The sequence below is a fragment of the Mauremys reevesii genome, linkage group 21, assembly GCF_016161935.1.
Source record: "Mauremys reevesii isolate NIE-2019 linkage group 21, ASM1616193v1, whole genome shotgun sequence".
NCBI classification, from domain to species: domain Eukaryota; kingdom Metazoa; phylum Chordata; order Testudines; family Geoemydidae; genus Mauremys; species Mauremys reevesii.
The window spans coordinates 14,698,062-14,713,589 of record NC_052643.1 but is presented as its reverse complement, the minus strand read 5'-3'; the positions used below and the strand labels follow the sequence as shown (position 1 = coordinate 14,713,589).

Sequence of the window (15,528 nt, the reverse complement as noted above, 5' to 3'; positions counted from 1 at the left end):
GAGATTGGTATATCTAACAATCTGTCCCACCTTTAGCTGTTACACCCTGGTTATCTTTCCCAGACCTGAAGGAGAGCTCTGGGAAGCTCGAAAGCTTGTCTCTTCCATCAACACAAGTTGGTTCAAGAAAATATATATGACCTTACTTACCTTGTCTCCCTTTCAGCATATTTGGTTTGGAAATGGGCATCTCTAGAACAGTTGCTGTTTTATGCCGGGTTTATCTATATCTTTATGGCATTACACAGTTTAAGATGATGTGAAATTAGCTAGTTACGAAGTCTAAGATCCGTCCAGCAAACTGGTCACTTTTTATAGGAAAAAATTATGCCTGACAATATAACTTACACTTTTGTTCTAAGTGGGGAAAAACATTAATAAGTATTATAATACTTCCTCATAATGAATAAGAAAACAAACTCTAAGAAAGAGAACTCTAGTGGGTGATAGGTAAATGTACCTGCCATTTGATTGTTAGTAACTGTCTGTTCATAATGTCTTTGTTTGACTTTGTCATATTTTAAAGGAGTCAAATGGACAGGTTGGGAGCAAGTTTATCTAGCCTACAGAGAATGGCACAGAGAACATTCCTCCTTAGGAGCAAACAAAGGCAAGAGCAGTGGGGGAAGAAAGAAAGCCATTGTCAGCCCTGCCCGTGTGATTGGATTGGAGGCTTCTGAAAATCCCTCTTCATTGAATTTCAGGGATCATCATCATTTAGTTTCTCTGGCTAAGGCCTGTTATGCTGAAGCCGTCCTCAGGGACACATTGTTAGTGGAATGTCTGCAGACTCTGAGCTCTTGGGGCATGTCTCCACTTGCCATTTAAAGCACAAAAAGTCCCTGTTTTGCACAAAAACTGTGGGAGCGTCTAAACTTGCCAGTGACAGAAGTTTCACTGCAAACAGAAAACCACCTCGACAAGCAGCGTACAGCTCTTACCACTGATCCTTTTGTGGTGATGCGCAAGTGGAGGCACATTCTTCCTGTGTAAACAGCTTTTAGCCTCCAGAGGATATCCCACAGTGCCTAGGGCGATCACTCTGGCCAGCAGCTCTGCTGTTCTAAATAAACAGAAGTCCGCCTCTCCCCTGTAAAGCCAGTGGGAACTTTGAAACTCCCCTTCCTGGTTTTTTTTTTGCAAGTGCTCATCTGGCCAAGTGACCATGGTGCTCCACAGAGAAAACGATCCACCGCTGGGACCCTGCGCTCACCCCCTGCTTCCCACAAGACCTATACTGGGATAGCTGCCCTCAGTGTGCTGCTCTCATGGGCGATGGAAGTGCTGCAAATGTAAACACTCTCTGACCCTGTGGAAGTAACTGAGTACAGAAACCAGCACTTTTCTTACTCTGATTCCCTATCTGACAGCGCAAAAACTCAAGTATAGATGTAGCCTGGGTTTCATTCACTAACTAAACTTAAACTTCCATTTATTCATTACAATGATTGAAAGTTCCCACTCACATATCACGCTGGACTTTCTAGCCACAAACACTTCTTGGTATCCAGGAATCTCTACTGGAGCAGTTGCTCTTTTGACTATATTGGACCAGGTAGTCAAAGTGGTTTTTATACATAGCTTTAGTTTTATAACAGGGCAACAGAGGGTGGGAACAGAAATGTTGTATTGCTCAATATCTCATCCTACATTCTACCTGTACGTTTACTGTCTCTTGTTAATCAGATTTGCTTTGAACCTTCTCTATATGTAAGATAAAATCCCAGGTAAGACGTATGGTTGGAAATAAAGCTAAATGTTTTTATAGTGAAAATTGGAGGGTGAACTGCACCAACTTGCTACCCTTGATAAAGCAGCAGTCGGAGGGCTGGACAATCTAGGTATCGATTTGTGATGCGTATGAAAGAAGAAGATAGTGAAGTCACATTCACCCCAGAGCAGCTGTCCTGTCAGTTGGGAGAACAGGGGCTGTGAAGCTTCATTCATTAATCTATTTAAGCACTGCTGTGCTTGGATAAGGGGCAGTACAAGAGAGAAAATCAGCATGATGATTATTCTGTGGCATGGTGGAAGTGGGGTCTTGCAAAGGGATTTGTGCTGTGGCCTTTTCGATTAGTCTGGAGCGATGAACCAGGCATAAGTGAGCCGGGGAAGAAAGAGCCAAGGTGCTTGTGGGAGAGGCAGATGAATGGGTGATGGAGGCTGCCATTGTGGGAGGCCTGGGGGTGCTGGGGGCGATGCAGTGAGATCCAGGAGCAGACAGGAAGGGACAGGCTGCATGATGAGGAGTCTTAGAGGTAGGGAAGAGACGCTTGTGTTCTCTAGAGTGGGGGAGGGCTAAACCCCTTCCCAGGGCCTGAGGCCCCCGACTCATCCACTACCACTCAGTGAGTGTCTGGGTCTGCAACTCATCCCAGAGTCAGGGAAAAGGCATGAAACCTGCCCTCCACCAGGGGTTAATATTGGTCTGTCAATCACCTGATTTACCTTCCTGATGGGCTAAATTCTTTTTTTTTTTAAACTGGGCCGTAGCCACTAAGTGAGGAGTTGCTAGGCAGGATAGCCATGTGGGTGGGCCCTGCCTGATTGTTCCCATTGGTGTATTTTTGTGATTGGGTGACCATCTTGGCCAGTCGACAAACCCCTCTTCCTCTGTCGCTGTCATTGGCAGAGGAGGTTGAACAGAATGTGATTTTTCAATTGGCTAGATGAGACTTGTTGCTAGGCAGAGTAGCCAGCCCATTGTTGGGGTACCAGGCTGTGTCTTTGGTGGAGAAAAACAAGTATGTTTTTATATGAAGATAATTATCTAGTGAATAATGCAAATCATGACAATAATCATCGACTTTATGGACTCTGTGGATGCAGTTTCTGTTCTTTGTTCTGGAATTGGCCTGAATACAGTTGAAATCCTACGAATTTGAGGCATAAACACACCTGATAGTCATACAACAGCTTTTCATTCCTTCCTTTTCTCTAATTCAGAACAAAACTTGGCTGAACAAAATGGTTTTCAGTTAAAATGTAAAATTGCACAGCAGCCATTGCTGTGCAACCCAGCATGGGCAGAACCTGCCACCCCTTGGGAGTGAAGTGAGCTACTGTCATTCTCCAGCCTTCCTAACCTTGGTGCGGCTTTTCATGCTGTCAGCCATGGCATCCATCCTGGGACCATTTGCTGAAGCCTCAGTGAACTGGCTGCCTTGGTTTTGCTCCTATCTATCAGAGCTGCTGGATAGGGAGCTAGCCCTGAAGGACCTGGGTTCTATTCCGCCGGGGACTTCCTCTCTGACCCCAGGCCAGTGCTTTAGGGACAGAATTGTAAAGGTTTTTAGGCACCCAAAGATACAGCCAGGCATCTAGTGGGGTTTACAAAGCACCAAACTTTCTAAGTGTCTTTGAAAATCTCACGAGGTGCCTAAATACCTTTGAAGATCTGGCCTTTGGTTTGTGTGTGCCTCAGTGCCCCCCCTGTACAATGGGGATATCAGCCCTGCTCTACCTCGCCAAGGGGCTGGGAGGAGAAATAGGTTAGGCACTGTGAGGCGCAGCCTCAGATACTATGGTGATGGGGCCACATAAGTACCACAGGTAGAGTGGGAACTTCTCTATACACTCAAGTGTCAGGGGGTAGCCGTGTTAGTCTGTACCCACAAAAACAACAACAAGTCCGGTGGCACCTTAAAGACTAACAGATTTGTTAGTCTTTAAGGTGCCAGCGGATTTCTTGTTGTTTCTCTGTACACTGCTAACCCTGCTCTGGGTCTGGCCCCTTCTTTTCACCTAAGCTCCGAAATCTCCCCCTTTTCTGAAGATAACCTAGGCTCAGTGCTTTGCTGTATTTTTCCCAAATCCCCTGTTCTCTGCGACACAAACTCTCCTCCCTCCTCCACGGTGGGCTTCCTCTTTTACAGCTAAACTGCCAGACCCTTCATTTAAGCACCAGCCCTTTCTGATCTTAATCACCCAGCCTCTGTTTGTAAACAAAATACTGACTCCCTGCACCGGGGCACCTCTCCTGTGCACAACCTCACCCTGACCCTGTGCAGCAGTTAAAGGCTCCGCCTGGGAGCTTGCACCTCCTGTATGAAACGGGGGAAGGGGGGGCTGCTCTCCACTGCCCCCCCTTAATTGGAGCCCATGGTGAGTTTGCCTTAAATGTCTCTCTCCCTGTAACAATATAACCCGAAAGCCCAGACTGCTGGGAAACTCCCCGTCTGCTTACATAATCCACTTTCACTTTCAGTGAAGGTCGGAGCTGCTCTCTTGGCTGCTGCTGCTGCGGGGCCGTCGGGCCTGGATCAGGGTCGGAACCGGAGCAGAACTTTGGGCTTGTGTCCTGCGAGCGGCCCGGGAGCTCCCCGGAGCGGGGCGCGGGGGATCAATGGGGCGGGCACCCGGGGACACGGCGGGGGCACCGGGCGCGCTCGGGCCAGCAGCCTGTAGCCAGTGACCGGACCCGGAGGCCGCGCTGAGCTGTAGCGGTCCGAGACTCGATGCCCTGCGGGGGCAGAAGCAGCCGGGCTCCGCGGTCTGTTCTCGGGTCCATGCGCCGGGTAAGTGGATCCCCAAAGCGCCTGAAATAAAATGGAGCCAACAGATCGGCCCTGCCCCGCAAACCCGGCAGAGACACGGGGGGAGGTTTGGGGGTGGGGGTGGGATGGTGGGAATCTCCTGTGACTAATGATATAAGATCCCAGGAAGCTGAATTTTTACATTTGTCCTTTTTTTATTAACGCAAACTCTAACCGTTCGCCCCCCTCCCCCCCCCGAGTTAGAGGTTGTTTACTCCTTGTTCGAGAAAATCTCTCTGCATTTTAGAAGCTGTTGGGCTCCATCTGGTGGAGACAGCAAAGAACAACAAAAATGAATATTGAAAATAAACTTTTCCTCCTTAATTTAGTAGGAAACAAATACCGCTGGGAGATTTTGGTTTGTTCTCATCAGTGATACTCAGCCTGCAGCTTGGGGGGTCTAAGTGAATTGACTTTTCATTATGTAGATTGGCAGTAGGTTTTTTTTTAACAGACACTGATTTTAGAAAGAAAAACAAACAATCCTACCCCCAAAAGTTGCCCTTTGAAAGGGGAAATGTTTGAGGATTCTAAATGGACAGTAGCTCCTTGTGGTGCGTTGTATTGAATCCGCTGCTGCTCTATCCCCATAGTTTGTTGTTTTGTATCTGCCGTTTCCTCCCAGGGTGTCCAGGGCTGTATGGACCTGAGGGACAGGCCAGCACAGGGAATGACGCTTGGCCCACACGGAAGCTGGGCTGCTGGGTCTCAGTTTGGGGCTTTCCATGGCCAATCATATTTCAGTCCTTCCATTTTGGGGGTCACAGTGTAAACTGGAGCTAGTTTCAACTCTATTCCGAGTACTCAGCAAAACGCGCCAGGAGTAAAAGGGAAAGAGATTATACTGGAAGAAAAAGGAAAATGATTTCCAAGTGGCTAATGGTATCCCTGTGCTTCTGGATTTAGAAAATCAGAACAGAAGGCAGCTTTATCTGAAATGTCAAAGGCCACAGTTTGTGAATCCAACCCCATCACTGTGATCCACATGACTAGACCCAAACTGAGCTGAGCACTCACATGATCCCGGGATGGAGGATCATGTCCCAAGGCTGTAAAGGCTGGATTCCAGCCAGACTAGTGTCAGTAGAATTCTTCCAGGTTTAAATGAGAGCAGAGTTTGACCCAGAATGTGGAGAGTGGTAGTGAGGGAATGGCAAAGTAGGGGGCTGATAGGCGAGCGGCAGACACCACCCATTGGTCCTCTTCCTGTAGTCTCTCTATACAAATACACATCACACATCATTTGAAAGCTTTGTATGTCTACTTTAAGATGAGGTATGTTGTGGAGCTGTCAAGTGGTGCCGTTAGCACAGAAACAGAGAGAAACAGTGACTCCATAAAAACGTTAAAATGACCTCTTTGGAATTTGCATTTGTTTCTGTTAGTTGAATGACTCTTTTATTTCTTGAAATAATACACATTGGATTTCTTTGTGACCTCAAAGCATCACAGCAATACCTTAAAGGGTAGAACAAAATATGATGATAAACTTGTAAAAGTATCATGGAAAAGTAATAGCGCTGGTAACATTTCTAATCAATATCATTATCATCACTATGATCTCCGTTGAATGTACTTGAGCCTGCATGATACGAATCAGAAACTTTTTTCTCTTCTTCCCTAAAGATTTTTGTTGTTTTCTTGATAACACAACTACCTCATTCGAAAGCTCTACAATGCGACCCAGGTGAATATGAAATAAATGGTGAATGCTGTCCCATGTGCAGTGCAGGTAGGTCTATCTGATTGCTTCTTTAAAAATCATGACCCTTCCCTAGAGAGTCCAATTGTCCGGCCTCCTCCGGAGAGCTTGCTCACCTCTATTACTGTGAATCTAGCTGGTGGTGAGGACACAGCTCTGGCCATGTAAACATCTCATTGCTTGTTACTCACCTGTCAATGGAGGACATAGAGAGGATGGTTCCTGTGGCCTGGGACACGGGATCCAGAAGGAGACGTACTGTGATAATTTGGGCAAGTCAGTCTCTCCGTAACACCTCTCGTCCTCAGAGGCCAGGTCAGGCAGGACCAGCTGCTGGCCTGCTCCCTTGACTAGCTTGGCTGCTGGGGAACCAGGAAGCCGAGTTGCATCACTTTGGAACTGACGGGGCAGCCACAGCACCGGAGTGGCTGCTGGATCAGCAGTTCTGACTCCTGCGTAGCAGCCTGGCACCCACAGCCGAGCAGCGGCTGCTCGATGCGCATCCTGCCTGCAGCTGGGCCTGTCCTGCTCCGTGCCTAGTCCTTGCTCCTGCTGTGTCCTAGCCCTGCTCCAGCCGGCTTCCAGTCCTGACCCCACCCTGTCCTGGCTTCGGACCCCGACCCTTGGCTGCGCCTCCCGACTGTGACTCTGGTTAACCCTTTGGCTTCTGACTCTTGGCTGCACCTTCTGACTACAACCCCACTTTACCCTCCATCTCCGGCACTCGGCTTCTGTCACTCCAGCACTGACTGTTGGCTTGTTCCTGGACCCTGCCCCGCTGGGCCCAGCTCTAACCAGTCGGCTGAACTCTCGTTTCAATCTCTAGGCCTGACTGCCCAGGACCCAGATCTCTGCCCTGATTGACTGTAACAGGAGGGTAAAGTGGGGTTGTAGTCAGAAGGTGCAGCCAAGAGTCACCTTGTATCAGGGTCCTACTGATCATTCCTCTGCACAGGGACCTCTGCCAGCCCCACCCCAGCCACAGCCCCGCCCCAGGCCGCTGTCCAGCAGGCTGCTCTGGACACCAGCACTGCCCCAGCCCCTCACCTCTCAATCTACCTCTTACAGTAGGATAGGCCTGGCCACAGGCTGTCACCTGACTTCCTTAGTCCCCTGGCGCTTTCTGGTCATAGGATCCCTCCAGTCACTGGCTTCACCTGAGGATTCTCCACCCGCTTAGGAGGAACTACAGTGCTCAGAACTGCATCTTTTAAAGGGACGAGATCCTGACTGGGCACAGTGGGGACACACGCATCTGTCAAAGGTGCCGTGTCCATTAGAGATTGTCTGAGCACGACTGTGCTAGGGATCCTACTGATAAGGGAGGGGTGTGAGTTATGATATTGTTTCTGTCTATGCTGTACCTGTGTAGTGCAGAAATAGAGGATTTCAGGTCTGGCAATCTAGTTCTGAGACGTTTACCTTTTATTTCTAGTGGTGGTGTGTGCAACATATAACAACCATACACATAGTGTGTGCATTTGTCATGCACAATTACCTGCTTTTGCAATCTCTGGATTAATGCATTAAATAGATTAGCCTGGTTTACAGAGGAGCTAATTGTTTTGTTTGCTTTAGGGAACAGGGTGCTCAAACGTTGTACAGTAAATAGCAGCACAACTTGCATGCCCTGTGTGGACGACACGTATACAGAGCATCCCAATGGCCTAACAGAGTGCATGAGATGTAAAGTCTGCGATGCAGGTAAGGAAGCTGCTTGGTGTGTGGCCGGGGGAGGGATGGATTTTAATTATTTTTTTCTGAATTGTCTCCCCCAGCCGACACATACAAAAGCAGCCTAGTTGTTTGGGCCCGGGAATGGAAGTCAAGAGACCCGGGTTTTGCTCACAGCTCTCTTACTGAGTTCCTTGCAATCTTGGGCAAATCACTGAAGTGGAGATTTCTGGCACAGTGCACGGGCTTCAGTCGCACATGTTCCACTGATTAAGGACTCTGGAATCATCCAGGGAGATTCTTTTCAGCAGGAAAGTGGATCTCTAGATTTAGCAGAAGTAGAACAAACACAATAAACAATTATTATAATCAAACATTTCAGATGGTATCCTTTGTCCTAGAGCAGCAGCACTTCAGCCTCAGGATCTGGATTGTACACGGGGAAGGTTATAACCTTCCCTTTCAGATCCTGAGCAGTGGCTGAAGAACATGCACGTAACTCAGGAGCTGGCAGTGATATGAGTGATGTGCACAATAGTTGCCTAGTCTCTGTGGGGCCATCAGTGCCTGGTCCCCAGCATGAATTAGAACAGCCTGCAGGCTGTTTACATCAGCTGCCTATGGCCCCATCCCAGCACATGGGGATCAGCTGGGCAGCCAGGAGGACGGGTTGTGTAGCAGCTGTTATGAGCACTCCAAAATCCCCCTACAGTGGACTGCTCCTCCAGTGACCAGCTGGATTGGAGGTTGAGGTTCTTTATATGTGGCTACTGGGAGCCTCATTCTCCACCGCCTTTGTCATTATTTACACCCGTGCAAGTGAATGCAGAGTGGGTGCAAAGCACCATCTGAACTGCAGCTGAGTAGAGAATGCTGATTTGGTAGCATTTTGCATGCACCCTTTGCACTGATGTAAATACAATACAAGGTGCAGGGCAGCAGAGAATCAGGCTCCAGATGGTTCTGTTTACATGGCAAAACTTGTAAAATGGAGTTGTCATAACAAACCCTTATAGCTCCTGTGCCCTGTACCACGGATCAGCAAGGATTAGGGGTGCACATCAGGTTTTGTTTCTGCTCTGTTTATTTCCCGTATAAATGTATTTGTGATGCATGTAACTTTCCTTTAGGAGCCAGACTGATGGCAAAAGAAAAATGCACTTATACGAAGAACACTGTGTGCGGCTGTGCCCCGGGCGATTTCTGTAGGCACCCTGCAGGCCTGGACTGTGAAATGTGTAGTCCCTCCACCGTCTGCCTCCCTGGCTTTAAGGTGAAAATATCTGGTAAGGCAACATAATTTCTGTAATACTAAGGCAAAACTCTGCAGTCACAGAATGAATTTGGAGCAGAGCAAACTGGCTGAGACTTAATCCTGGTGAGACTGAGGTGATGCTGTGGAAGCAGCCGGAAGAGTGGCTGGGCTATAGATGGGGCCACCCCTTAGGACCATGCAGAATGCTGCAGCCTGCTGACGGAGCGGAGTTGCCCGTTGGTCACATGTAGGAATTGGTTTTGACCTATAGAGACAGAAATGGTTTGGGTCCCGACTGCCTCTGTCCCAGCACACACTGCCCCAGCTGCGCTCAGCAGAGGCGCTCAAGCTGGAGCTCCCTCAATATACATGGGGGGCAGGGGCGTGGGAGCGAGGAAGCTGCTGGGGGTCCTGCACTCTGGAATTCCTATTCCCTGCCGTGGGTCCTGCTCTAGAGCTGGGCTCTGTTCACCTTCCAGGCAGGACACAAAGCTGCCATCTCCCTGTGAAACAAGCATGAAATAGATGGGGCAAAGCTAAGTGTGTCACAGGCTGTGAGGAGCTCAGACTCCTCTGGGTGTCGTTGGACACTCACATGATGCTCTTGCAGGCAGCACTTTGCATGAGGCCGTGGGTTTGTACTCACACATGTCGGCAGCCCACCTACGCAGCAGCAGAGTGCAGTGTGAGTTCAGCTGCAGCTTGCACACCAGAAACAGCTCCCTCGAGCCCGTCTTTGGGCACAGAATTCTGTTAGTGAGACAAGTGTGCTAAACACACCCCTTTTGGAGCTCCCATAGTGCTACAGACTTGTTCAGCACCACATTTTCTAGTGGTGCAGAATCCCCGTTAATTACACTGGAGTACATCAGTGCTGTAGACACGTAAGTGCCTTTACAGAGTGTGGGTGTGGATCCAGGCCATGGTCCATTGTTAAGGCTTTTGGTTAATCTGGAACTCTTGCCCTTGATCAAAAGTACCTCACGGTTCTTTGCTCTGTTTGCAAAGGTGGATACTGAGTGGGGAGATGTGAGCTTAACGCCCTGAGAGCCTGGCACTTTGAGATGCTGGGATGGGAGCTGCTGTCGAGAAGCAGAGTGTGGTTTTGTTCCATTCACACGTCACCCAGGCTGTTCAGTAGCATTTCTACACTGGGACGGAAAGGGAGGTTGCAGAGAAGTGCAGGAAAAGGCAAACAGGCGCCTTACAATGACACTCTAGGAAGGGACCTCATTGTCAACAGACGATGAGGGGAGGCAGCCCGCTAGGAACCTGTGGGGCAGCCACGCTCCCCGCACTGAGCTGCCAGCAGAGCTGAGAGACCGGGCCCTCCGCTCCCCACACTGCCCCTCTTTGGTAGGTGGAAGCCCTCTTAGTGAGGACATGCACCACTGGCCCAAGGAGGGTAGTGTGGACATGCACCACCGGGGTAATTACTGCAGTGGCTGTAAGTCGACCTAATACACACCTAGGTCTGCAAGTCCAAGTCTCAAAACCCGAGTTCCCTCCCCTCTGTTACCCCATCAGGGCCACATGGAATTGGAGGCTTCAGAATAAAATGGATCTAGAGGCTCTGCAACATGGTAGGGAGAGTGGGGAGATGCAGCTGGAGACCTTTCTGAAATCAAAGCTCCTTTAGGCCCCACATTCAGGAGAGAATCCAGTTATGTCACCCTCTTTTATAGGCACAGAATTCAGCGACAACGTATGTGAGGTTTGCCCTGATGGAACCTTCTCAGCAACTAACATGTCACAGGCCTGTCAGCCATGGACCAGGTAGGTGACTCTGACTACACATGGCCTTTTCCCTTGCACCGACTTTACACGCTGCCTTCTCTCCTTTCATTCATCACTATTTCTTTGTACTTGAATTTTGCGGCTGTATCAGACCTGGTTAGAGATGCCCTGAAGTTCAGCAGCTGGGAAACGTAACCCAAAATCAATAGGGCTGTGAGCTGTGTGTTGGGGAATCCTTTCCCCAGGAATCCCTTTCCGTACCCTGGGCCCTCCCTGTGAGGGCTGGATTCACCTCAGGGCTGTTTATAAACGTGACATGGGATGCAGCCCCCTCTGCCAGATCCTCCCTGCACAGAGCCCAGTGACATGGCGGAGAGACTGGGTGGAACCAGGCCCCGGGCCATACTGGGACTGGCCACCCATGCAGTGTAACAGCCCCAGTTCCATGGCCAGAGAGCCCCATGGCTGCACAGCAGCGGGCAGAACACAGATTACAAATACATATGGCACGTTTTAGAATTAAGAGTTGAAAATCGGCTCCTTCTTCGATTATCCGCCACGTCCTAAAGACCTTTCTGCCTCCTTGGCATGGGCAGCTGGGGGCCAGGTCAGCCCCTGACGCAGGCTAGGTCAGTTGTGAGGTTTACCAGTGACAATGGCCCCCTAGGGGCCACGAATGGGGGGCAGAACTGCCCTGGCCGTGCCCCCTCCCTGGGCCAATCCATCTCTGGCCTGCCCCCCGCGCCACCATGGCCCCCCTGCGCCAGGTGAGGTCCCCTCCCAACCACACAGCCTGCCTGTCCCACAAACGGTGCAAAGGGGCCGTAGAGCAGTGGTGAATCTGGCCCTTCGGCTCAGTTAGGCTCTGCTCTGCTGTGGGTGATTGGCTGAGGAGCCGAGGTGACAGTTAGCTGGTACTGTATGGTGCGGCGGAGCAGCAAGAGCTGGTACCCCCCCGACTGTACTGGCTTCCCCAGGCTGTCGATTTAAATAGCCTGGGGCTCCTAGCAGCGGCCAGAGCCCCGGGCCCTTTAAATTGCCTCCAGGGCCCTACTGCTGGAGCCCTGGGGTAGCAGCGGCAGCTGGGAGCCCCTGAGGCTCGGTGATTTAAAGGGCCCGGGGTTCTGTGGCAGCGGCTGGGAGCCTGGGCCCTTTAAATCACCAATGGAGCCCCGGTCCGCTGCTGCTACCCCAGGGCTCCGGCAGCAATTTAAAGGGCCTGGGAATTTAAAGGCCCTGCCCCCCGTTCAGGACTCTGGCTTACCGGTAAGTCCTTTAACTAACTTTCACCCCTGCTGAGGCGTACCCAAGTCAGCGTGGGAGCACCACTTCCTGTGCTGCCTGGGTACGTCAGTGACACTCATTGAAAACACAGGACCCTCCGCTGAGGTGGGGGCAGGTAAAAACTTCTGAGGTCAGTACAGTAAATTTATTGTATTTGCATTTTTCAGTCTCATCCTATATTCTGTTAACAATTTGGACCCTTATAACTTAATTTTCCAATGTGCAGGCTTCTACAGCTCAAAGGACCTGATCCTACAGCCTTGAAATGAGTGGGAGTTTGGCCTGTCCACAGACTGCAGGATCAGGCCCAGAATCTGGATGGGGTTTTATCATATCTGATCCATATATTAAGACCATGAGAAGGCTGTGGATACGCTGACCTATTTACTAACATGTCTTCTTTCATCTTAGGTGTGAAGAGGAAGGGATGACAGAAGGAAAGGCCGGGACAGCCACTTCTGATGCAGTTTGTGTAAAAAGAGGCCTTTCTGCCACAGGGCTGGCATTGATAATTGTCTTTCTAGTTTTAATTGTACCTGTGGTGTTTGGAGCAGTGTACTTTTTATGGAGGAGGAAGAAGAGGAAAGATGGGAGACCACGTAAGTCAGAAAAGCGTGAGACCTGTGAAACCCGTCAAAGGGTCTCTAAAGGGGTCAGACTGGCCGAGTTTGTATTTGGCACATTGGTCTTTGTTTCACCCTGGAACATGCCAACCTGTAACTGGAATTGCTTCTTCAAACCAAGAATCCCTGTGAGAGTCTAAATCTCTCTTCTTTACGGGGTTGCCTTTAATATCCGCTGGCCCTAAATTTGACCTACTTTACGAGGTGAGCTGGCTGGTCCCAGGCCAGGGTGCTGTGTTATAGCACCAGCTGCAGTGCCCAGCTCGGGAGGATCCTGTCCCTCCCCAAGTCATGGCCAAAACTGGCCTTTTTCCCAGGCCAGATTCCCCAGTGGCTAGAAATACCAGCTGTTCACATTCTCCAAGCAACCCGGATCAGTTCTCCCCTGCTTGTATCTGATATGTGCTTACAAAGTTCCCTCTTCATTTGCTGGGGGAGCAGTGATGTTAATGGAATGGGAGTTTGGGCTGTACTCAGAACCGGTTCCTGCTGCAGAAATAAGCATCTCAGTTTTGCCCCATCATTTATCCACCAAGAGAAGAACATGTTCTCAGGTCCAAGAGAGAACGCGGGTTACTGGTTATAGCTGGGGGCTGGGAATCAGGACTCCTGGATAATATTCTCAGCTCTGCCAATGACCAGAGGTGTGAATTTTGGCAAATTGCTCAATTTCCCTGTGCCATAGAGTAGCTCAGGGGTCGGCCACCTTTCGGAAGTGCTGTGCCGCGTCTTCATTTATTCACTCTGATTTAATGTTTCGTGTGCCAGTAATACATTTCAACGTTTTTTAGAAGGTCTCTTTCTATAAGTCTATAATATAGAAGTAAACTGTTGTTGTATGTAAAGTAAATAAGGTTTTTAAAAACCTTAAGAATCTTCATTTAAAATTAAATTAAAATGCAGAGCCTCCCGGACCGGTGGCCAGGACCCAGGCAGTGTGAGTGCCACTGAAAATCAGCTCACGCACACGTGCAATAGGTTGCCTACCCCTGGAGTAGCTGTTTGACATAATGCCCCCTTATAGGGTTTGTGTGGTTTGCTGTTTGCAAAACTCTTTGGGATCCTTAGCGGTTAGGTGCTGTATCAATGCAGATCATTGTTGGAGCCCAAATCACATTGGATTAGCATTGTTACCTAACCACCTTCCTCCCCCAGCGGGGTGATTCCTCAAGATGCTGCTAAGCGTAGTGCAAATCGCAGTCACGCACAGGGGGGCCATGTTCTGTGGATGTGCACCCACATGGCCCCCCTGAATCGCAGAGAGCTGTGCATGCGTCCAAGGGCAGGACTTGGCCTGGGGACATTAATACAGAAAAACATCAGTACAAAATGCAGCAAACTGTTTCCTGACGAGATTCCTTTTCCTTTGCAGCTGCACAGGACATAGGGGTGAGTTGTCTGGTCTTTTATTTACTATGCACAAGCAACTGGAGCAGGGGTTGCTGGATGGCATGAGTATCTCTGCCATGGCTATGGCTGCTTGCCACAGGAGTCTCTGAGAACAAGTGTGTATGTGCATAAACTCTAAAGTCCCCACTGGTCAAATGAGATTAACACCGAGAGCTCTTAAATCTTATTCCCAACTCTGTCACTATGGGACTAGGGAACAAGTCACTTGTACATTACGGTCCAGATCCACAAAGGTATTTAATGTTCATTGATTTTTAAAGGTATTAAGGCTCCTGATTTCAATGGAAGTTAGGAGCCTAAATATCTTGGAGGGTCTGGGCCAATGCGCCTTACTGTCTGCATCTGTAAAATGGGAAAAATACTTACCTTGGGGGTACTGTGAGATTTGAGTCAGTCAGAGTAAACCCCCTGCCCCCCACACTTACACGTTCTTGCTCTGTGGCTATGCAAGGCCCTGAAGCAGCAGAACCAATTACCCAGGCGGTGCATAGACCATGATTTGCTCCATGATCTTTGTAAAGTGCTTTGAGATCCCTGAATGGAAGGTACCATAGGAGTGCAAAATATTATTATTCAGCATTAAATGTGCCCAGGGTCAAAATCTGCAGTAAACTGACATCTATAATCCAAAAAATATAATGAAGCTTAGTAACAAATGGCTTGATTGACTCTTAATTCCACCCTGAGTGATAGCACACTTGAAAGCAAAAGAATCTTTAAAATCTGAAGTTAAAATGGACTTTTTTGGCTCTTTAAGCTTCCAGGCATGCAACCTGGAGCCAAGATGCTTAAACATACATGAGACAGACAAGGTGGGTGAGGTAAAACCTTTCTTTTATTGGTGGAAGAGCCTTTGGTGTACCTCATCCAGTGCATCAGATGCCCCATCAACTACGTGGGTGATACCCAACAATCACTACACTCTTGAAGGAACTCTCACTGGAAAAATGATAATAGACAAAAACACCCTGTCACCCATGGGTGAACACTTTTCACAGAGCAGTCACTGCCTATCTGACTTATTCCTTGTCCTCAAAGGAAACCTGCACCACACCTTTCAAAGACAAGCTTAAATTCATAACTCTGCTAGACACTAACAACCAGGGTCTAAACAGTGACACTGGTTTTACGGTCATTATAACAATTTGTAACCTAGTAACCCTGCTTTGTCCTATGACTTGCAGAGGTGATAAATGCCCACTTCATTATAAGTGGTTTCTTGCAACATGTTAACCTCTTAAGCTTAACGATCCATCCCACTTTGTATTTAGCTGTTACACTCTGGTTACCTGCCCAGACCTGAAGGAA

The 15,528-nt window shown here is 49.0% G+C and overlaps 1 protein-coding gene across 7 annotated transcripts in view; it reads left to right on the top strand.

Annotated features, from left to right (window-relative positions):
• Positions 1 to 15,528, top strand: part of TNFRSF14 (TNF receptor superfamily member 14) — a 36,215-nt gene that overhangs the window by 19,521 nt on the left and 1,166 nt on the right. The window contains exons 1-7 of one of the 7 annotated variants that reach the window (XM_039508742.1): positions 4,086 to 4,104; positions 6,162 to 6,267; positions 7,816 to 7,941; positions 9,042 to 9,197; positions 10,852 to 10,942; positions 12,599 to 12,786; positions 14,183 to 14,199. In XM_039508742.1, the coding sequence (XP_039364676.1) occupies positions 4,102 to 4,104; positions 6,162 to 6,267; positions 7,816 to 7,941; positions 9,042 to 9,197; positions 10,852 to 10,942; positions 12,599 to 12,786; positions 14,183 to 14,199 (687 nt within the window). In that variant the 5' untranslated portion in view covers positions 4,086 to 4,101. Of the gene's footprint in view, positions 1 to 526; positions 3,057 to 4,085; positions 4,105 to 4,132; positions 4,518 to 6,161; positions 6,268 to 7,815; positions 7,942 to 9,041; positions 9,198 to 10,851; positions 10,943 to 12,598; positions 12,787 to 13,965; positions 14,283 to 15,528 lie in introns of those variants that run through there. The other 6 variants (XR_005590309.1, XM_039508743.1, XM_039508740.1 and 3 more) reach the window with 6 other exon arrangements.